This window comes from Spodoptera frugiperda, chromosome 30 (genome assembly GCF_023101765.2).
Source record: "Spodoptera frugiperda isolate SF20-4 chromosome 30, AGI-APGP_CSIRO_Sfru_2.0, whole genome shotgun sequence".
NCBI lineage: Eukaryota > Metazoa > Arthropoda > Insecta > Lepidoptera > Noctuidae > Spodoptera > Spodoptera frugiperda.
The window spans coordinates 1,229,257-1,253,768 of record NC_064241.1 but is presented as its reverse complement, the minus strand read 5'-3'; the positions used below and the strand labels follow the sequence as shown (position 1 = coordinate 1,253,768).

The following is a 24,512-nucleotide window of genomic DNA, read 5'->3' as shown; positions in this document are numbered from 1 at the left end:
ATCTGATAAACACGTTTAATTATGTTGGAGACACAATCAGATTTTGATAACGGGGCTTAGGGTGAGCAGTGTTGTGTTGTTTTGTTAAAATTGGACTAGTTATTTTAAATTAGAGGTGAAATGTTGCTGGACTTGATAGGTAGAAGTGACAAATTAATTTAATTGTTTTTATTTAGATGAGTTATCTACCAGATCAAGCTCTCTGGTAAATCTAAACATGTCATGTTATTTCAAATCTGCCAAACGTTGAGATCATCTGGTGTTGACGGGTGTCCATGGGCGGGGCTGATCGCTTACCATCAATTGAGCCATCTCTGCTCGTTTGCCCTCGATTTCATAAACTGGTGGTTTTTGGAAAGTAAGAGGATAATACTCTCTCTCTCTCTGCCTCACCCAAGGCAAGGCAAATCATTAGATGATTTTCTTCCCTCAAAAAAGGTAAAACAATATTACTGTGAGAGTTTTATTTTCTACTCCCGAAATACAGACCCCTAAAATTTCAATACAATTTCGCTTAAACTTTCATGGAGGTGTTGAGTTAAACTCAACATAATCAGGCAGATTTAAAGCTCACTGTTCACAGTCAGATGACATTACGCCAAAATTCCCAAAAGCCGTAACTAAAAATCAACTCGGTGTTGCAATTTGGAAAATGAATTCCAATGTTGCCATGGCACAGCATTAAGCTGAGTGACGACCTATTCACGCAAACGCGGTGTATTACTTAACTTTACAATATGAGTTTGTTAAATTAAGATAAAATGTTCCATGTCATAATTATTTTTTACTCTAAATGCAACAGATTTTTGTTGCGTTTCTACAAAATTCTATAAAAACTTTTAAGACTGAATGGTATTACGTCTAAGACCTGCATAATCAAGATCAGCTCTGTAGGAAAGAAAAAAAAAATCATCACGTCTCTAAGTTCCTTTATAACAGTCTTAGTGAGGCTACAATATTTGAATTGTCTTCTGAGACATTCTTTAGATCAATATTTGTTTTCAAAGGTACAGAAGTTTTACCAAAGGTCTTCTGAGAACATTCTATCCGGAGCTACGGACTACCTAGCGGGTTTACCTAATCTAAACTTCGAAAAGCAGGAGTAGGAACGGGGTGGTTTTTAGTCAGTGAAAGTGTCGACATTCCCTCTCGCCTCGGCCATGGCGGGAGAAGTCATTGGATGTTTTCCCCACCTCCCTCAAAAATGATATTCGAAGGACATTGCATCAAACCCTGTCACTGTCAATTTACAACTAAATAACTCACCACCTCGTCCCTTAGTAGAAGGCACAGAACGCCACTTAGAACAATCCTTACATAAATCTACTTCATCAAGTTAAAAAATATCCAAAAATCATGTCCCTTGTCTACAACAATACGTAATACGGATACTTAACAATGTACCAGTTTAACTATAGAGTATCAACATCAGATAAAACATAAAGCTACATGAGAGGGAGGTTGTACCCTCATTATGAACGAAGATTGAAATGTAGGGCTGCCAGTTAACGTGCGGTGGAATTTATTGCTTAAAAATTTTATTAAAAAAAAATGTGTTGATATATTTTTTTCATTTAATTCCTTAGACTATTTGTATGTTAAATGTAAAGGTACTGAACATAAGGGGCGGTGAAGGGAAATAGATAAAAATTTGCAATTATAGGAGTTATGAAAGAAAACCATACACCTTAGTACTAGTCAAAACGAAGGCGCGTTCGGCGCTTTGATTGGTTGGTTTATTTAAGCCGGCCAATCAGAGCGTGTTCGACGCTCTGATTCTACCGTTCTGATTCTGAGTTCATTGTCCATGGTATCTGTCACATTGTTTTACACAAAAATAAAATAAAATATTACAAAATACAATCAGTTTAATATATTTTTATGTAAGCCTATGAATTTAAACACCGAATAACCGCATCAACCTAACAATTTTATGAAGCCAACTGCCATACATTGACACATAAACTGGTCATAACTTGTCTGTAATTAAAACTGATATTACCGTGCTTCCGTTACCCAGATATCACCAGCATAACAATAAATTTATCTATTAATCTCAAAACATTAACTATAAAACACAAAGCGTGATCCGACAACCCTAACAAAGGGTTATAAATACAGGTATTTAAATTCGGCCATTCATTTCATCGCTCATCCCGTACAAAGCGCTTCATTATTCAATACGAGAATAAATCACTTTCATTGAAAGAATGAACGAATGATCACAATGTTTATCGATAAAAATACGGTGGCGTTTGGAGGGTTTACTAACGAATGTTGTCTATGACGTCATTAGAAACCTTTTTTATTTATAAGGAAATAATGATTTATTTGACATTAAAACTTTTTTACCAAATATAGGCATAGTTGCAAAGTTGCCCACGATATAGGTATCTATAGGAAATTACTCCCAAGGTCCATATAATAGATGGGGCTGATGCCTGATTCGGAGCTGCGGACTACCTAGCGGGTTTACCAGAGCTCCGGGTCGAAAAGCAGTTGTTAGTCAGTACGAATCTGACACTCCCCCTCACCTCACTCATGGCAATAGAAGTCACTGGATTATTGGCCCCCCTCAAAAAAGGTCCAAATGATATGGTAAGAACTTACTGCCATACGCCGAGCTTAGTTGCTGCTGTTGCTGCTGAGAACTGGTGTGCTATTTTTAACTATTTAAAAAAAAACCTAAAAGTCCCCCTGTCTGTCTGATATATCCACCCTTCCTCAGTAATAGCGACTCGATCAATAAGATAGTCAACCACATTAAACATCAATAACTAAGAAAAAACAAAAGAACCAGAACATAAAAAAAGAAATCGTTTTGCAAACTACACCTTGAGTGCAGTTCAATTGATTTAGATGCTCTTAGAAAATATGCCAAGAAATATACTGGAAAGACACTTCATTTTCTTCGCTACAAAACTCAATTGTTTAGAAAGGAGGCTGCGATGCGATGGCGATAGTCTGTGGCACAATAGAGCCCGCTATGAATGCATTCTAATGAAATAAAGAAACGTTTTGTCCCGTAGTGCATTGAATCGAGACCTAAATACTAGTGAATGGGATCTATGCAAGCTATTCACTGCACTATCTGTTGATATCGCACGTTTTTAATGTGTGAATACGAAGTTTTTGCATTTATGATTAAAATAGTGTAAGGCAAAGGCAGGCAAAAGGTGTAAGAATGATACCCTTGAGCAAAATGAAAACTGGCGTGACACAACGCTTACGTTACGTTTACAGTAAATACAAAAATCTTTATAATATTTATTTACCACTTCTTATAACTTTTTGCTGGAGTCTCCTTTAAAGCATGTAGGTAAGTATGCCTGTGTCAGGCTGAGGCTCAGCTTTTCCTTGACGTATTAATATGTAGTATAGTTTAGTTAGTAGTAGGGGGAAGCTAGGGTAAGGTTTGGTGGGAATCGCTGTTAGTGAGATCAGCATTGCCTATAAAATGCCAAGATGCCTTCTGCTGTACTCGTGGCGGAGTACCGTAACAAGCAGAGCCCTAGCCAGTCCGCGTCATCCACGTCCTCGCCGTCCTCCCTGGGACCTGCTGCAACCGCGCCGCCGCGCGACCGCCACCTCGAGTTGCAGCTGAGCTAACGGATGCAGGGCGCAAGGCGAGTATTCTGCGCCTTAAAACAGAATCGACTCACTAGGGAGGAAACCCGACACAAAACTGAGCATATCCGCAGGCTCTGAAGCGGCAGCCCCGCTAGCGGATTAAGGCACAGTGGGCTAATCACCTGCTTGCCCGACAATCATCGATTAAAGAAACTGACACAGAGATAAACCGGACCGATCACTTACCAACGACTTTTGGCATGAAAAAACGGACACGAATTGCTTTTTGGAATGTGCGAACGCTTGTCGATGACAGCAGACTAGCCCAGGCAGAAGCAGTGATGCTTAGATACAATCTGCAGATACTCGGACTGAGTGAAGTTAGAAGAAATGGTTTCGGGGACCTGAGAACATCCGGGGGTTTGACCTTGCTGTATTCAGGTAAAGAGAGTGAGGAAGAGGTGCGTGAACATGGAGTAGGGTTCCTACTTTCAAATGCAGCAAGGAAAAGCCTTTTGGATTGGAAACCGATCTCGGACCGGATCATATACGCTCGATTTAACTCAAACGTCCGCAAAATTTCAATTATCCAGTGCTATGCCCCAACTAATGCAGCAACAGAGGATACCAAAGATGACTTCTACAATGCTCTGAATGCTACCATCAAGAAAATAAAGAAGCAGGACATTGTCGTCGTCATGGGGGACCTAAACGCTAAGGTTGGCAGCGACAACACTAACCGTACGAGGCATATGGGTACACACGGACTTGGAGTGTGTAATGAGAATGGTGAGCGATTTGTCGAGTTTTGCCAGAACCATGATCTGACCATCGGAGGGACATTATTTATTCATGGCGACCACCACAAATATACGTGGAATTCACCCGATGGCACCACGAAGAACCAAATCGACCACCTAGCCATCAGCTCCAAATGGCGCTCCTCATTGCTAGATGTCCGCAACCGTAGGGGAGCTGATATTGATAGCGATCACCACCTGGTTGTTGCTGAAGTTCGGCTTAAGGTCGCGGTGGCTCGCGCAGCTGGAGGACCTGGCAGGGTTGGGAAGAGGTTTGAGGTGGGCAAATTAAACGATCCAGAAACGCGCAAATCATTCCAACTTGAATTGCGCAATCGTTTTGCCACACTCGACACGGCTACTAACTCATTGGACGAGGAGTGGAATCGGATCAAAGTGGCCTATACCGAGACCAGCTCCATCGTTTTAGGGCGTAAGAGCACTCACTCAAAGGAGGACTGGATGTCGCAACGTACATGGGACCTGATAGAAGACAGACGGAGACTTCACCTGAGACGCCTCGAAGCCCATGATGACGCTGTTCGAGCCGAACTTAACGTGCAATACCGTCAAAAGCGCAAAGAAATCTATCGTAGTACCCGCAAGGATAGAAGGCAGTGGGCTGACGGTATTGCAGATCGTGCTCAGCACGCTGCAAACATGGGCAACTTAAAGGAGCTATATAAAGCTACAAAATCCTTGGCGGGTGGCAGTAAGTCCAGGAGAAAAAAGCCGCTGAAAGCTAAAGATGGGCAACTCATTGTGACACCAGAGGGGCAGCTGGCACGCTGGCATCAGCACTTTGTAGAGGTCTTCCGGTTACCTACGACTACGACATCAACACCTGGCGAACTTCATTTTAATTCCCCACCACCACAGCTGCTCGATATTAATGTAGACCCACCTTCAGCCTTGGAAGTAGCTAAAGCCATCCATTCTCTGAAGACAGGCAAAGCACCAGGACTCGACCTTATCACTGCGGAGATGCTACAAGCAGACTTACCTTCCGCTGTCGATGTTCTGACGCCTCTAATCGAGAAAATTTGGACTTCGGAGGAGCTACCGGATGACTGGAACAAAGGCCTTGTTATCACTGTACCTAAGAAAGGAGACCTTAGTATGTGTGACAACTGGAGAGGCATCACATTGCTCTCGATTCCTGCTAAGGTTTTCTGCAAGATCATCCTGGACAGACTGGCAAGGGCCGTGGACCCTCTCCTCCGCAGGGAACAGGCTGGTTTCAGATCGAGCCGCTCGTGTACGGACCAGATCAACACTCTTCGTATCATATTGGAACAGGCATCAGAATGGCAGAGAGAGATTTACCTCACATTTGTTGACTTCGAAAAAGCCTTTGGTACGTTGAAGTGGTCAAGCATCTGGTCTCGTCTACTAGAAATTGGAGTGCCACCGAAGATTGTCCGCCTGTTGGAGAGTATCTACAGAAAGTACTCCTGTAGAGTAACTCACAACGGTCTCATTTCGGAAGACATAGCGGTGCACGCAGGTGTCCGCCAAGGCTGCCTTCTGTCACCTCTGCTTTTTCTGGTCGTCCTAGACGGAATTATGCTTCGCATCACAGGTGAACGGCGCCGCGGGATAGAATGGGGACTGTCCAACACATTAGAAGACCTGGACTATGCCGACGATCTTTGCCTGCTGAGTCACACCCATGCCGACATGCAAGCTAAGTTAGACGATTTGCGACAGGAGGCAGCAAAAACAGGGCTCAAAATTAATACCCGGAAGACCAAAGAAATAAGATCTGGCGTGAAGAATAATTCACCGTTGCTGATTGGCACAGAGGCAGTGGAGCGCGTCCACAAATTTACATACCTCGGGAGCGTCGTGTCGGAAACTGGAGGAAGTGAGGAGGACATCGCCTCACGGATCGCCAAAGCTCGAGCAACTTTCGCGCAGTTGAGACCGGTCTGGCAGTCCCGAAAACTGACCCGAAGGATCAAGCTTAAGATCTTCGGGTCCAACGTCAAATCGGTACTGCTATACGGGTGCGAGACGTGGAAGGTGACAAAAGACATCTCCCGCCAAATCCAGGTCTTCGTTAACCGATGTTTGCGTCGCATTCTCGGTATTTACTGGCCCGAGACCATCTCCAACTTAGACCTGTTGGAGAAATGCCACGAAAGTCCTATCGATCGCCAAATAAAACGCCGCAAGTGGGGATGGATTGGCCATACTCTCCGAAGAGGCCCCGACCACATTCCTAAACAAGCATTAGAGTGGAATCCCCAGGGGAAAAGGAAGCGTGGCCGTCCTCGGCAAACCTGGCGACGTACTGTAGTGGCGGAAGCGGCGGGCATCGGCATGACGTGGAGCGAAGTGAAGCGGGAAGCTCAAGACCGATCGAAATGGAGGACCTCTGTCGACGCCCTCTGCCCCATCTAGGGGTCATAGGACCTTAAAGTAAGTAAGTATAGTTTAGTTGTATGAATTAGACACCAACATGAGACATGAAGTTACCAGAATCAAGAGCTCCCCTCCCCAAAACACCGGTACCTACTTAAGTATTTGTAACTGCTCTGTGTATCCATGGGTGGCGATAACCACTCGACACCAGGACAAGTAATTAATCAGTTCATTGCCACCTTGCCACTCATACCAAAAAAATTCGTCTGACCTGCACACTTCCAAACCCATCCCTAAAGTAGGGCAAATAAAAATCTTACTTGTGGAAAACAGTATTTTTGTTCCGAAAGCAATATAAACTTCACTTTTAAACTTCGTCCCGGTTCATCAAGTTGGAGATGTATTTGAAAAATGAAATTTCAATTCGTTGCGTTGACGTTGAAGTGACTTCTTATTATTGAATAAACGAAGTCGGCGCGAACTCTGCGGCCGGAACGAGTTTTTATGTGAAATTGTAAAATATCTGAGGGAAATGGCGTTGGCCTCAAATATTCTATTGGTTGCTACTTAATCAAACAACTGTTTTAGGTATTAGGAGTATTTAGGAAATTTTAGGTAAATCGGTTTTCAAATAATAGGTATTTCAAATTCTACTCTAGGCTCAAATACAGATTAGCGCACGATGGGAACAAAAATATGCAAAGTTGATGATTAGCTGATAATTCGACTATTTGCCTACTATACATCCTATCTACGCTGCTGTTGCTACCTACCTACTCCTTACAACTTCAAGGAATAGGAAGCGAGATGGTGAGAAATACTCAACCATATTGTAGGTACATACTTACTTAGTTATTAGACCACTAACTAGATTGGGTAGAATACTTCTGCTCACCCACTTCTAAGTAGATTGCGTTTAGTTATTGGGTCTGTCGCGTAGTTTTATTTCGCAAGTTACTTGAACCAAGAATATTAGATTGAACTTATAGTCATTCCGAAACATTAAAATAGAATATATTTATCAGTATAACTACAATTTAAAGTTTAACTACACATTATAACAGAGTTTTCAATTGCGCACAATAGAATAACATAACGTAATCATGACGGCATACCAAGGAACTAACGTCACTGTCATGTCAAAATTGTCATGAATTGTTTTCGTATTTTATATTGTGAAATCGTAAAATTAATTGGAAACTATTGTACAATATTTTGAACTTGTTTCAAAACTGTGTTATTCATAAAAACATTGCCGTATACGTGTGTTAATCTGACGTTTAAATCGAACATTTTGTAGTGCAAGTGCGTCTTAATAGAATCGACTGTGATTTTTCACTATTCGACGTAATTTTGCTTTTGAAGAATGGCTAATTCAGATTATGTTGCTACACTCAAGATTCTAGTAATCGGAGAGAGTGGAGTGGGTAAATCCAGGTAAGAAAACTTAAAAAAAATTGTGAATAAATCATTGTACTTACAGTCCCACCTATATTCTAAAAAAAAGTATTGAGTCATGATGTATGATTAAATTTTAATAGGAAATGCATAAGCCTACGGAAGTTGTAATAAGTAGTTTCCATTCAAATTGAAAAAAAAAAGTTATAATGGACAAAAGCAATCAATTTATCAGCCTCCATTCCGTACATCCTTGACATAAAAAAATCAACAAGTATGTTATGTTAAAAACATTAATTATCTGTGCTGTTTTGTTGCGTAGTTTTGCAGATATGTTAATATCCATTGTTGATTGAAATGTACTTAGTGTAATCAGTTAGATTAGAATTTTAATATTAGTTAATTGTCTGATTAAAACAGAAGACAACATTGTAAAAGTCATTTATGTTTTGGATACAAACAAAAAACCTTGTTAATCTTTTAAATTCTAGTACAAATTACCTTTTGCCAAGTTCAGTATCCATTTGAATAATAAACAAACAGTGTATAGTAAACATCATATAACGGTTGAAACCCATTCCTTGTGTATGTTTTGAATAAATGTTCAGTTAAAAACTTAAATTATAGATACTAACTACCTAGTTACAAAGCATCAAAAAATGATGTTCCACTTTCTTCCTCTTATCTTTAAATAAGAAGTAATATTATTATAATTGCCCTTTAACCTCGGCAAACAGTCTCACACTGATACACTATAATCTAATATGCATTTTAACTTTGCATTTTACAAAATAACTTAAATTAATGACTGAACCAGTGAAACTTTCTTATTTCTAAATGTAGTAGTTAATTCTATATGCCAGTATAGAAATATTTGACTGAAAATTTATTATTATAATTTATTATTATAATAAATATTTACTCAGTTTATTGTTATTTACTCAGTCATTCATTCACCCTAAAAAGTAATTCATAGAGTTGAAAATATAGTAACTACTTAAGTCATAGATAACTAAAGAATTTGTGCTTTGCTCGGTATTCCATAAAAAAAATATAAACTATTTATTGTATTTTAGTATACTAAGGATTCTATTTTATAATTAGGTATTGAAATATTGTATACTAAAATGTATTTAGTAGTCCAATATGTATGAAATTTTACTCAATATTAACTACATTGTCAGGAAGTTTTGTATTTATAAAACTTATTTTTATTTTAGCATAATCCTCGCATTCACAACTGGAGACTACAATGCTTCGTTCCCGGCCACAATCGGAGTTGACTACAAATGTAAGGTGATGGATGTAAACGGAGTCAAAGTCAAGCTCGGTATCTGGGACACTGCTGGACAGGAACGCTACCGCACATTGACATCCAGTTTTTACAGGTAAAAGAGATTATATTTTGATATTTTCTGGTGTAAAAGTCAAAAGTTTAAATTACTTGTTTCTTATAAACCCTTTGGTCTATATCGTCTAATTGTCATGGACACTTTTGAATGTCAAACATTTCTGTCTATTGGTAAGTCCTCTAATGAAGCTATTTGCTCATTCCAAATGTAGATTCCTATGAAGAAGAACAAGCAAGAAACTCCTTAGGTTACTACTCTTTTTCAATCAGGTTCACAATACAATTCTTGTTTACATTAATATTTAAACACGTGATTGTAGGTAGTTCTCACTCATGATTACAAACAACTTTCCCATAGAAACTATTTTCGTTTTTTTTTTATTTTTATCACAATAACAAAACAATACTACTCTTTTAAAAAAAAACTTTCTCCCCTACATAGATTTATTTTTGTTACAGAGATGCACACGGTGCTATTTTAGTTTACGATGTGTCTGAACCAAAGTCCCTTGCAAAGCTGAACGAATGGGTTGAAGAGCTGCAAGTATACTCCACAAAGAAGAACATCGTCTGCCTAGTAGTCGGCAACAAGATTGATAAAGTAAGTGCAATGTTTATAAGAATGGTTTCCTATCTAGACTTAGGTATTTAGGTTCACCGTAAAAGCGTAACCAATCAATATAATGGGCAGAGTAACATGCTCATTTTTGGTGACCTAACTATGTCGCTCCAAGCTTCCTTATGCGAACTGCTAGGGAGTGGAATTCTTTGCCCCAGTCTGTGTTTCCTGAGGGGTATAACCTGGGCTTCTGCAAAGCTCGAGTGAATAGGTTGCTTATGGGCTGACTTGCTCCATCGTAGGCCGCATCATCACTTACCATCAGGCGAGATAGCGGCCAAACGTCGACCCATCAAATGTAAAAAAAAAAGAAAATCCCCAAGTTGCTCGCCAATTCTGGAGATTATCGCTACTTCCACATCACCCTTGGTCGACAATACCTTAGTGCTGATGATAATGATTTGATCATTCGATGGGACTTATCCTAAAGTATCTAGTATTATGACGTCATGAGGTAATACTCAGGGAATGTATAGACTACATTTTCGAAGGTAACCTTGGCGTGTATAGCAAAATAAATGCTGTCTGCGAAACTGTGTTCATTAAGTGTTACAAGACAATCGCCTATGTCACTTTGCTATGACTTTTGCAACTAATTTTACTAAGTACATATTGTATGTCTCGACCTTTGAAATGTATTCGATTTCCAACTTTATGGTTTTGTGATAAAGTCGAAAATAGACTGAAGACATTTTACTGACTAGATAAAATACGTCTAAAGTTATAGAATTTTCTCTTTCTATACTTCGTCTGTCAGTTATTTAAGGTACATTTTTGTTTAGCAAAACCGCGTCGTGCCACGGGAACAGGGACAGGCGTTTGCGCAGAAACACAGAATGCTGTTCATCGAGAGCAGTGCTAAAACACAGGAGGGAATCAGCCTTGCCTTCGAAGAACTGGTGCAAAAGGTGAGTTAAAAAAATTAAAATCAATTTTATATCATATAACTTGTCGATAAAAATATTTAGTAGGGTTGAACATGGTTGAAAAATTATATAAATTGTAGACTTTTATGTCGTGCATCCTTTTTCAGAGGACTTAGTATGAGTTTGTTTAACGAAATCGAAGCGACACCGCGTTCGGTGTTCTGATTGGCCGGCTGCAATGAACCAACCAATCAGAGTGCCGAACGCGGTCTTGTTACGATCTTGTTAAACGAAAAACAAACTCGTACTAAGCCTAAAAGTATTCTTAAAAACCTATGGAAATAAGCACAAATAGGTGAAACAACCAAAACCGGTGCAAAGCAATATATTTAATTCATACCGTTTCGTGTTAACCAGTATAATTGTTGAATCATTAAATCTACCAATTATGTTCCAGTGATTATTTTAATCGATTAACAATTTTGCTCAGCAATTTTGTTCATTTCAAACATTCGCATAGTGTTTGTAATTATTAAACAGATACGGTTGTAGTCAAAATTATACTCTAACTAAAAGAGCATAGTGTTTAATTTGGAAAACATTTGCTAATATTATATTGAAATTGAAACTTTTTTATGATCTCCTGGCTAAATGAGACTTGTTAAGATAATTTCAATATTAAGATCGAAAGTTCAGTTTATTGTAAGAGAACAGGTATTCCCAACATTGTCTTGATCAACAACCACTTTTATATCAATCTTGTTAAGTTAAGGACCACTATTACTACTAATTCTTTCATGTGGTCCCTCTTTATTGCAAAGACCTTCCTTCCACTCATCTCTTCGTAGCTTACTACTTTCTGTGGCCAAACCTTTTCGTAGGCGTCAGGTTGATCCCGCGATCTCCTTTGGTATTTGCCTGCTGACGACCATAGCTGAAAAAATAATAAAGTGGTCCCACTCTCATTCACTCGTGAAAATGTAAAAAACGTAGTTATTGAAACTAAAATGGTATTGAAAACACTCTGAATATGATTTCCTCCTCTAGATCATAGAGACTCCAGGGCTCTGGGAGTCAGGAGGCTCTTCATCAAACATCCGCATATCACACGACGAGAGGAGACAACAGGAGCAATCCTCATGTTACGACTACACCTGCACCATTTAGAATAAGCTGGGAGTTGGCTTGCGTCTGAAGATTTTTCTACTATTCGTATATATTTGACTGAGTGATATATCAAGAGGGCTTGTTAGCTTGCATGCCGCAAGTACTAACGTTATTCGCCATGTCTTTTGTCTTTCCGATTGCGTTGACGTCACAGTTTGCAATTCCTTTTGCTCACGAGTCGTATCGTAAGCGTATCGTTACGTCTTAAGACCATTGTAGTGACAATGTTATATCTACTACAAATTGTACATACGATTCTTTGCAATTCTCTTCATGAGCAGATATGTGCGTGTTTGTTTTATATTCGTCTAACGGGCGTATTTCAATACGCTTACAATACGACGTCGTGAGCGAAGGGATTAAGTCGAAGTAAAATAAAATATCACCCTCTAGCTGTCCCACTATTGGTATACGTCTCTTCTCACACGGAAAAGATGAACATGACTAAGTTTGAATGTATAATTCTGACGTGTTGTGAAACAAGTAATAGCACTCTCTCTTTCTTGCACCAAAAACTATGAGTAATGGCAAAATAATCGTGTGTTCATATTAAAAACCGCCGCTAAAGAATTATCTAGTACATACATAAAGTACCTATCGATTTGTAAGGGGATTAAAAACTACCAGTGATTTAATTGTAGATTATTTTAACTAGACTTTGTAAATGTATAGGAAATGTAAATCTAATGTTCCGAATCAATATTTTGTGATTAAATGTTACCGCTTAGTTGATTTTGTTTAGTATGGAAAGAAATGAAGTGATAGAATAGAATTTGTATGATAATGACGTATAAAGTAGATCGTCTAGACTCTAGACTAAACATCACAGAAATATCAAAATCCGAAATGTTAATGTATTCGACAAACTTTTTGACTTAAGGGTGCTTTTACACCAAAGACGTGCTATGTAGCTATGCTACGAAGATGTAATAGCTAAGCTGTGAAACAATCTAACCGTTTCCACTGATGCTAAGCTGGAAGATGCACAACTCGAGTATGCGATGTATTGATAGTAGGAAAGTCATTCATAGCACGCATCTTTCCATATAAAAAACAGCTTAGCTGAGTCAGTTTCCACCAGTGCTAAGCTTTATGTACCAATGAATATGATTGGTGGTAACCAAACGCATCCACAGCAACGTAGCATAGCACATCTCTGGTGGAAAAGCACCGTTACCCTACGAATGCCAAGTCAGTTGTCGGTGTCTCACGCATGTTTGGCTATCACCATCTTAAACTTTGTTGTCAAAGTGCATTTTAAGGACCTATGGAGGTCTTTATGTGGGATGTTTGTGACAGTCAAAAAGTTTGAAGAAACATTTTTTTATAAAATCTGGAGAGTAATGGGGCCAAAATGGAAATGCACTGCATCTTGTTGTATTTGCTTTTTGCGTTAATTTTACTACCTAATAAAATAAATCGCATTGTCAAAAACATGTTTACAAAACGTTTAACGTAAATTATTTTACCAATGTTAGTTTCGTATTAAATTTTTACTCAAAAATATGTGGAATTGATTTTGTAGGTAGGTAAATGAAATTTGTGTAATTATTTTTAAAAGTACCCTCATTTTTGTTCAACAAAAAGTACAATAAATTTAGTTTGTTTTTGAACTTCTTCGGGCATGCACGTGTTTCTTGGCTGTAGGGCATTAAAATAAGTTTTATTTATATTTTTTTAATATAAAATTGTTTGGTTTGATTGTTTGGTTGTTATGTGTTGGTTTTTAATAAATGTTTTACGTTTTAATCTTCAGATGTGTGTCAACTAAGGTGATGTGATATCTCTTGTCTGCTTTTGTACATAGAATTAATAAAAGTGATTATTGTATGTTGTACACTATATTATTATGAATAAAATATTTCACAAAATTCTTTAGTTTTATTATGTCGTCAAGGCGAAGTAACAGATGGGTTACTTGATAGTTAGTGATGAGCGTCAACTATGGATACCCTAAACACCAGAGAAGTTAGAAGTGTGTTGTTGACGCTTTTAAAGCAATACGACAGTTTCTATTCAATTTATCTCTCATACCTATTAAAATAACGGTTTGTTAGCTGTTACACTATACAGAGTGATTTGTTTTGAGAACCCAATCTCGTATTTGTAGAACAAATCATTTCCAACATTTTTGTCAAACAAAGGGATAGGCGAAAATGAATAGTTAATAAAATACTTAACATTCAGTGTTAATTACAAGATTACCCACGCGTTAACATTAAAACTGTAAAAACAAATAATAAACGCGTATAATTAATTATTTCCGCCTATCCATTTATTTGACAAAATGTTGGAAATAATCTGTGCTCTAATAACAATTCCTTAAGTATACTCGTATACCTCACTATATCTTATACTCAAAAGACATATCCTAGAACAACCCACCATCCATCTCCATAGTTACAACCTGCCTACACCTTTTATTTCAAACAAACTTCAGACCTCCAGAAACGCCCACAAGCTCTTCAAAAAGGGAAACGCGAAAGTATAACAAGCAATTTATTTCTACCCACGGTGGAAAACACCATACGAGTCATTATCACCGTGCTTTTATGGGGCTATATCTCACTAACTCTCCTCAAATGCCCGCACTTTTTGCCTTTACCCCAGTTTCGTATTATTGACGACCATTGTCCAGTTAAACCTGGCTGTTACTGGACTCCAGTTAAGTATAAAACTGGTATTTATGATCGAAACTGGCTATCTGAATGTAGATTTTAACTTTATGAACCCTTTCTGCGGTTTGCGCTTAGTTAAGCTAGTAAAGCTGGCTCTACGAGTAAAGCTATCGAACGTAAATATTTATTTTTATTCGTCGAAAAAAAGTATCTACAGTATTGTATTCTAGATTTGGTTTTGTTGAATTTTTTGCTTAGTTTAGATAAAAGTCACAAAAATCCACTGTTTGGCTCCCGTAACGACCCGTAACTGCTTAACCTTTCGAACATTATATTTTCAATACAGTACCCTTAGTAGGTACAAGTTTGCTTTACGTTTTAATGTAATCCAAACGAGTCCGCGTTCGGAGCTCTGTACCTTTCGATTACGATTACTTTACGTAAAGCAAACTCGTACTAAGGATATTGATTGGTTGGCTCGAATAAACCAACCAATCATAACGCCGATACTTTAAACGTATCTACCTAAAGCAAACTCATACTAAGAGTACAAATATTCAAAACTATAAATAGGTACTAATAGCTGTTTTAAGGCAGAAAACGTTACTAAGTGACCTGACAAAGCACAACTGAAACCAAGTAGATACCTAAAAAGCTAAACCTAAGCATATAGGTAAAGGACCGAGACTACCTAGGTATCAACCTACCTATATACTTACCTAGCTACGTCCTAATCTCTTTACACAGCTACCTGATCTGTTCCCTAGAACCAACGTTATAATTATGTTCCCCAATCAAGTGCCTACTTTATTTAATTACTTATACTTAGATCTCTGCTCGTACCTCGTCTTTAAAACTTCTACATTACGATCGCAAAGTTTGTGTCTAAGTCCCAACGAGAACCTAACTCAATACTAGGGAGCTAATGACTTAGGTAGGTATTGTTTTTATTCTTAGTTCAGGTGCTTTATTATAATTAAGTGCTAAGTAGCTGAATTGTAGCTACGATAGCCTATACTAGGACCGTAAGTAACTTACAAGCTATTTTTAACCAAAAAATTTACGAGAAAATGTATTACCTACGTAAGAGCTTTTCTTTCCAATTGTTATTTTTTTATGGAACGAATATAAGCCAGTAAACTAGCAGATGGATCACTTGAAGGTAAGCAATCGTCGCCGCCCATGGACACCCGAAACACCAGAGGAGTTACAAGTGCGTTGCCGGCCTTTTGGGGGATAGGAATTTAAGGGTTGTTGGGGAATCGGGGATTGGAAGGGTAATTGGGCCTCCGGTAACTTCACTCACACAACGCAAGCGTTGTTTCACGTTTGTTTTCTGTGAGGCCGTGGTATCACTCCGGTCAAGCTGACCCATTCGCGCCGAAGCATGGCCCTCCCACACTTATTCTGAAAAATCCCTTATAGTAAGTACTTTGCCTGCTCTCGATAACCGAGTTAATTGCAGACTAGAATACTATTAAATCTCTTTATGTAATATTAATATCAACAGTATTATGCGCTTGAAACACCGTCTATCAATAGATAACCCTGTCTAAGGAAATATCGTGAGCGCATTGTTTACGAGCCGGTACACTGCACCGATAATCAAGTGTCTATAGATTACCTGCTTATGTTAGCGAGCAATGTAATGGAAACTAATCAAATCTATCGACTTTCAACTTTATTTAAAAACAAGTTCCTTGATTAATTCTAAGAAAAAAATAACTGGATTGAATAAAAATCACGGTTTACTCACGTACATTAATGAAGCGCGACGTCGCCGCGTCGACACACGCTGCTCATGATGAAGAGTCCCTCTGTGACTCGAAACTAGTAGAGATTTTCTCCATTAATGTACGTGAGTAAACTGTAATTTTAGTTAGTTATTATAAAAATATTACTTTACTGGAGTTTATTTATAAATAGGTCTATAAACCTAATTGATTGACCTAGAATATAATGTCTAGCAGCTAGACTTACGTATAAGTGTCACCTTTTTCGCAGACGGCGAGAAGATTTCTAGACAAAATAAACAATTTTTCAAATAAAAAAGACACATCAAATAGAATTGTAAGTACCTTAGGTACCAACTTAACTAATATGGGTATCACAAAGTTTCAAATTGCTATCACTAATCATTTATTACGAGAATTCTATTTGAAAAGGAAAATGAGCGTTAAAAGACATAAATATACGAACTAGAATTGCGTAAAAACATGTAAGTATTTCTAATGGTAAATATTATTTTCTTGTGAGTTCGTTGGAATATACGGCTCAATAATATTGCCGTGGACGTTATTTTCTTAACTTATACCCTTACGGACTCGTCCTAAGTTTAGTTTTAAGCTACTTAAGTAGTATATGTATTAGGTACCTATTTATATTTTTTATGGAATAAGTGATAAACGAGCAGACGAGTCCTCTGATGGTAAACGATCAGGGCCGCCCATGTACGCCCGCAACACCAGAGGAGTCACAGTTGCGTTAACGGCCTTTTAAAAAGGAGTAGTAGTTATTTTATTGTCTTTAAAATTCTATACGGACTTCAGCCCTAATCACCTAGGTAATTCCATTATCAATAAATACTGCCGAATATTAAAATAAAAATGTCATACTTAAAAATTAATAAAATACTCCTATTATTTGCACAATAACACATCCCATGCACGCCTAAGCCCAAAACACTCCAACACTCAACACTCAGAACTCCAAATCTCGGTCGTGCACACCATAATAATTTATCACCAGCGCTTCCACCACAGACGCTACACCGTATGTTTCCCAAGCGCCTCTTTCTGAATGTCTTCAGTTAATACCAGTGGCCCGGACATTCCCATTTATCACTAACAGTCGAGGACAAATAGGCTCAAGGAGGGCTGCCCCCAATGGCCTTAGATGGAGCTCATTAATGGCCAGTCATCCCTCAGTACTGAGGATAAACGTTGACAAATATAAAGAAGACTTGTTATGATTTACGGTATAAGTGGTCCGTACCAATGATGTATGGTAATACATGCTTTGCCTTATTTTTCTTTAGTACCTAATTGATGAGCAGTACTTGATGTTCTGTTGAAGTAAACAAGGTTGTTAAAGGTTTTGTCGTGCAAATGTTAATGTTGCTAAAGTGTGGTAAGTTTCGTTGATGGGCTTAATGGGCAGAAAATGTTATTTTCGTCAAGTATCAATTACTTTTTTATTGAGCTGCTGACAGATAAATTGATATACACTTAAAGTACGTACGTACGCATAAGCCATAGTCATAAAATAAATAAAAACCCAAAAATTAAACAGTAGCCGCTGACTGCTTCACTATCTACTGGGGCTCCAGCTCGAAAAGCAGGATTAGGAACGGGTGGTTTTTGATCAGTAAGAGTCTTGCACTTTCTCTCGCATCGCCCAAGGCGGGAGAAGTCATTGAATGATTTTGCCCCTTCAAAAAAAACCTATTGGCAAATAATCTTGGAAAATAAAGGTTACATAAGATTAAAAACGTTTTAAACTTAGGTACTTCAAATGTCATCCGTCATTCAAACATTACCCAATAAAAAAGTACATAACTAACTGCGTACATACATAGTGTTTAGTTTATCGATATTCCGCATTCGTTCATTTCTGCATACAAACCAAATAGAACCGTCGACGAGCGCTCGGCACGCCGCGAAATTGAAACTGAGCATGAATAAATTACACATCACTGTATTTACACTACCATTTTATATTCATATGTGGATATAGATAGTAGATACGATATGGATATGTATGAGTGGAATATTATATTGATTGTCATGTAGATCAGAAAGTTTTTGGTCATAAAATAAAATACATTTCATGACAGTTTTCATTTAAAAAAGTTGAGGTTAATTTCTAAGTTAATCTGACGCCATTGTTTACCAGTAATAAGAGTGAACACATTGACATACACAATTAGGTACCGTAGGTATAGATTTCATTATTAATAAGATCACTCTAATATTATTAATGTGAAAGTTTGTTTAGATATTTGAATATTCGTCTGTCAATCAGATGAAACTATTGAATGAATTTTCATAAAATTTGGTATACAGACAGGTTATGAGCTGACTTGAGTACCTAATAATATACTTTTTATCACACAGGCACGCGAACGACGCCGCTGACAGTAGCTAAAACCTACATATTTACTACTACAATACCACTAAACCCAAGTATCAACCATGACAACCCACTATTCTACCAACGACGCAGACAGAAATAAAATAATAATTAGACCAGAATATAAAGAAACACGAGTACTCATGTAATTACGATATATCAAACTACAGCGGTGGAATAGTACCTTCTACTTGAGCAATTAATTGTGCCGTGTCACGAGTATTACGTGTTCGTGGGATCTTAACAGATAACACGGAGCTATTCTTTGAAACGTGACACGGGAATAGGATCATTTACTTACACGTACCACTTAGGATCTTCACTCTTGTAGACTTAATGTGACATTATGTTTGTTTTGTGAGAAGCGTGAGAAGTAAAAAGTAAGACTATGTAATAGTTTCATATTATATCATCGTCGAATTTTGTCCATAAAAGGACATAGGCATCTCTAAACACACGGCTTTATCTTCAACTCTTCGTATTCATCTACTACTAGCCATTTTGGGTAATCTATGTGGTGACATACATAACACATACTACATACATACAACACATTATGCTCGTTACGGTGGTACTGAGCTTTTTTTAAGGGGAAAATCATCCAACGACTTCTCCCGCCCTGGGCGAGGCGAGAGGGAGTGTCTTACTACCTAAAAATCACTCCTACTTTTTGAACTGCAGCCCCAGTAACCCGCTACGCAGTCCACAGCACCATACTCAGCTAGTCAAAAATTGCCACGGAATTCAGAATGAGGATCCAGCAGTCAGTCTTCTGACTACCAGACCATCCGTCAGCCTTTACATCCTCAACCCAGTTATATCATCGATTGCATATTTTTCTAGCCGAAGAGCGCCAACAAATCGCTCCGAGCGACGGCATAAAATATTTGCAATGCAAATCACCGATTTCTCTCATAACTCAAGATAAGGAGGTATCGTAAAAATGCTGTAAACCCGCCTATATTGCTCCGTCGAGGATTTTTTTCTGTTTTTACCTATCTATCGGTGGTCCTAACGATATTCTGTATCTTATAAATCTGAGTTATCGCGTCGTTAACCGATACATTTGCATGTTTCGAGAGAAACCTTGGTGTAGTTTCGCTTCTTCATGATCAGGACAATGGTCGGTTTTATGGTAATAGGGGACTGTTACGTAGTTTTCGAAGTACGTATTTTTCTTCCTTAGTTTTGAATTCTAACGGAAATATAACGGAGGTAGGATTTTTATGTGCGTCCATAAATAGTTGTCTGTAGACGGATGGGATGGAATAAAGGGAGGTTCATGGACCCTGAAGTCTACAAAATATCCTGTACAGAGTTGTGGATGTGTGCAAAATAAATCTTTAGTGTAACTGTCGCTGGAGACATCAGTCTGTATTTTAAGCTTTTCCTGGAAATGTCGGGCGACTTTTAATACGATGGTCGTGTTGCGTATAAATAAATAAACATTGAAACAAGAATTAAATTTCTTATTAAATAAGTTGATGAATAAAATTGAAGACGGCAGGATACTCATCATCATGTCAGCCATTACGCAAGGATTGACAGGTGCTTATTAAATTCAATTTCTACGAATTTTGGCGCGGACCAGAAGTATATATTCGTGTGAACCACGTATCGTAATTACATTAAAATTAATTTTGGAAGTCCTCAAAACCTACACATTAGTCAACTGTGTTTATTATTTGGCAACAAGCCGGTAGGTTAGGTAGTTCCGAGGTAGGTTTAGGTAGTTCCGACCACTGTCTGGTGAAATCAGTATCAGTCTACTCTCCGCCCGATCCCTGCCCCAGAGGCACCAGGCGGGTATGGCGATATAGGTCAGCAGACTGGGACGGCATGCGATCGTTCTTCGCTTGTTATCCTTGGCAGCCTACTTGCTTTTCTTCAAATGATCCATCGTCGTGCGCAGGTGCTGTGACGGATGTGCTGCGGCGGGGGATGGAGTACTACATCCCATTCTCTGACGTAGCAGTGTCTGACCAAGCTCGCCCTTGGTTTGGTCCGGAATGTGTTCGCGCTAACGCGCTTATGCAAGCGGCACGAGCTTCGTATGCACAAGGCGGGCGACGTGATTCAAAAGAAGAGGGCTTTCAATAAAGCTGCCAAGTCCTGCAAAAAGGTGATGAGGAGGTCTCGGTTCGACCACATTAACCACATCGGGAACAAACTAGCCTCATACCCTGCCGGTAGTAAGGCGTTTTGGACCCTGGCTAAGTCGGTTGAATCGAACTTCTGCCGTCCCTCACTACCGCCGCTGATTAAACCCGATGGGTCGCTGGCACATACTGCCGAAGAGAAGGCAAATTTGTTTGCTTCCCTCTTTGCAGAATCTTCGCGTCTAGATCCTGGTGACGCGCGACCCCCAGCCTGTCCTGATGGATGTGGGTCGAGTATGTTGGATATTCGCATCCATCAGAAGGACGTCCGTAGGGTGTTGCGTAACCTAGACGTGAACAAGGCGAGCGGTCCGGATGGGATACCAGCGATTGTTTTGCGGACACGTGCGCCTGAACTGTCTCCGATCCTGACACGCCTGTTTAGGCTATCTCTTGAGGCTGGTAAGGTGCCGAAGGTATGGAAGCTGGCTAACGTACAGCCCGTTCCCAAAAAGGGTAGTCGTGCTGACCCAGCCAACTATAGACCAATTTCAGTAACGTCCATTCTATGTAAGACAATGGAACGTGTACTGAATACTAAACTCCTGGCATACCTAGAAACTAACGACATCTTAAGTGACCGACAATACGGCTTTCGCCGAAACCGGTCAACTGCAGATCTTCTAGCGTATGCCACCTACATCTGGAGTGAGGCCATTGAGAGGCACGGGGAGGCGCTTGCCGTTTCCCTCGACATCTCGAAGGCTTTTGATAGGGTCTGGCATCATAGCCTTGTTGGTAAGCTTCCCTCCTTCGGCCTGCCTGCTGGTCTGTGTGCTTGGATAGCAGACTTCCTGAGCGACCGATCCATCCAAGTGGTCATCAATGGCTGCTCGTCCGATGAAATGGCTATCAATGCCGGAGTTCCTCAGGGGTCAGTGCTCTCGGCTACATTGTTCTTGTTGCACATAAATGATCTGCCATAGCCCGGTACCTTTGGGTATGCAGACGACAGTACTGTTGCTGAGAGATACACGTCCAGCGCACGAGCTAGTGGGTCACAAATCCAGTCTCTTCGAGAGGCTATGGTGGGGCGCTTGAACTCTTCCTTGGAGGCGGTATCCGCATGGGGCAATGCCAATTTGGTTGAGTTCAATGCTGCTAAGACCCAGGCGTGTCTATTTTCCGCTAAAAGGAGCCAATTCAGCCCTGCTCCTACTTTCCGAGGTGCAGCCGTGCCAATAACCGACCGTCTGGATATTCTTGGTGTTACGCTAACGTCTACCCTCAACTTTGGGCCATTCATTGAAGCAAAAGCCCATCTTGCTGCAAAAAAACTGGGAATCCTCGCAAAGGTCAGACAATACTTCACGCAGGAACAGCTGCTCAAACTTTATCAGGCGCAAGTTCGATCATGCATGGAGTATTGCTCTCATCTTTGGGACGGATCAGCCCGATACCAGCTTGATGCACTCGAGGCAATCGAGAGACGAGCCAAGAGGATCATTGGCAATGACGCACTTGTCGAGTCGAAACTCCAAAGTCTAGAGCACCGACGCCGAGTGGCTAGCCTGTCGGTTTTCTATCGGCTGCATTTCGGGGAGTGTGCGTCGGAATTGCACAATTTAATTCCGCCTAGCCCGTTCCATCATCGGACAACCAGACGTACGGCAACGCGTCATCGTTACATGGTGAGAGTGAGTACATTCATTATACGTACAGCTAAGGAATGGAATTCCCTGCCGGAGTCTGTGTTTCCCGAGAGCTACAACCCTGGAATATTTAAATCAAGAGTGAATAGGTTACTTCTAGGTAAGCGCGCTCCATCGTCGACCGCATCGTCGCTTCCCATCAGGTGAGATAGTGGTCAAGCGTGAACCAATAGTTAATAAAAAAAAAAAAAAAAAACAAGCATCATAACTGACGTAATACGTGATTTCATACAAAAAAATTGACATTCACTAACAAAATCCTCGCTTACAAAACAAACACCAATAACAAGTAAGCAATAGCAAATCGAATCACAAAGACGAATACAAAACCAAAATCAATTTGAAAACGCGAGTAGTTTCATCATTTGCACTGATCTCACTAGTCTAGTGGTTCAGCTATGAAAATCGTAATTATTCCCGGGGAAACGAAATCCTCCGGTGGATTAAAAGCGAGCCTGTATTAACTGGTCATTTGAAGATAAAATTTATATGGAGACGGTCTTTTGGATTTAAACTTTTAGTACGCTGTTTGTTACTCGTACAGTTGCTTAATTGAGGCATACAAACGTTATTGTGCTGTCCTTTTAAACTATGATTGGGATAATACCAATTGGTTCGTGCTCACTGCTTAACTGAAACTATTGTTTGCTTTACGGTGATTATGCATTGGTGATTAGAGTTGAAATACACAGCGTGGGTCAGCACACGAAATCGATAACACAATATAACGAGAAATCATTTCAAAAGCCAAACGCAAAACAAGCTTTTAGGTACCACTAAAATAAGCAATACTCGCGACAGAATAAAGGGGATGATAACGAGGTATGAAAATTAAAAATCTATCTAGTCCGTTAGTTAGTTAATGAAAAAACACTTTTGTATTTTGTTGTATAAGATAACAATACTTGCGTAATACAAATCACAGTTTAGGTGTGGGAACAAATACGTCATTTCTATGTGTAAACCGTACCTGAATATACCGAAAGTGTTGTCCCGCGATATTCAAAATCAATATACATCCGAAAGTATATATTTGTTTCCGTAAGAAATTAAAAAAAAACATAACTAATATTTTAAAATAATCTACAAGACGGACATTAATACAAAAAAATATGATCTAACCTATTGTCATCACTACCCAGAAAGCTAGCTTAATACACAACACAAATACTTCATATTGACATCAAGTCCCACCCGACCGTGTTCCCAAACACAGCCCCGGCTCAAGGCTTACATTTTTATCTCGAGTCCAAACTGTTGCTCAGACTATCTCCAGTCCGATCTACAACGGTTACGGCGATAAGTCCAAACGCGTTCGTGATTACAACAGCAAAAACCTGAAATATATCATGGAGTTACTCTATGGTTGACTGGGTGTAATAAGTCGGGTAAAGTGTTATTGGGTGTTTTCGGTTTTTACCGATTTCAAAAAAGGAAGTTCTCAGTTTTATGTGCGCGATTATCCCGCGTTCGTCTGAACCGATTTTGATGCGGTTTTCAGAATAGTAATTTTTAAACTTTTGTACTCTAATACGTGTGTAAACCCGTGAGCGCAAGTCGTTTTTTTTTAAACTTCTAGTAGGTCGAAATCAGAAGTACAATTCAAGATATGGTTATATCATCTCTATATATTTGGTACCTATGCTTTAAAAAATCGCGTAATTTGACAGTTACGTTCTATACATAGTATAGTATGTCGTATTTCCCTACGTCTGTACGTTCTTCTTTGGGTATTAAGTGTTTTGATATATTATAATTGACTTTAATTTTTTTTATTAAGTAAACTCTTAACACGACATACGAAAAATGTGCGT

General features: G+C 39.2%; 1 protein-coding gene and 1 long non-coding RNA gene across 4 annotated transcripts in view; one reads left to right on the top strand and one right to left on the bottom strand.

The window, feature by feature from the left end:
• The window catches only part of LOC126912830 (uncharacterized), a 481,090-nt gene that overhangs the window by 453,936 nt on the left and 2,642 nt on the right, over positions 1-24,512 (bottom strand). The gene's annotated exons all lie outside the window — the stretch shown is intronic.
• On the top strand, positions 7,858-14,009 carry LOC118269886 (ras-related protein Rab-18). Its single transcript, XM_050706993.1, has 5 exons — positions 7,858-8,174; positions 9,356-9,523; positions 9,946-10,087; positions 10,888-11,013; positions 12,019-14,009. The coding sequence occupies exons 1-5, from the start codon at positions 8,104-8,106 to the stop codon at positions 12,136-12,138; spliced, it is 627 nt and encodes a 208-aa protein (XP_050562950.1). The 5' UTR covers positions 7,858-8,103; the 3' UTR covers positions 12,139-14,009.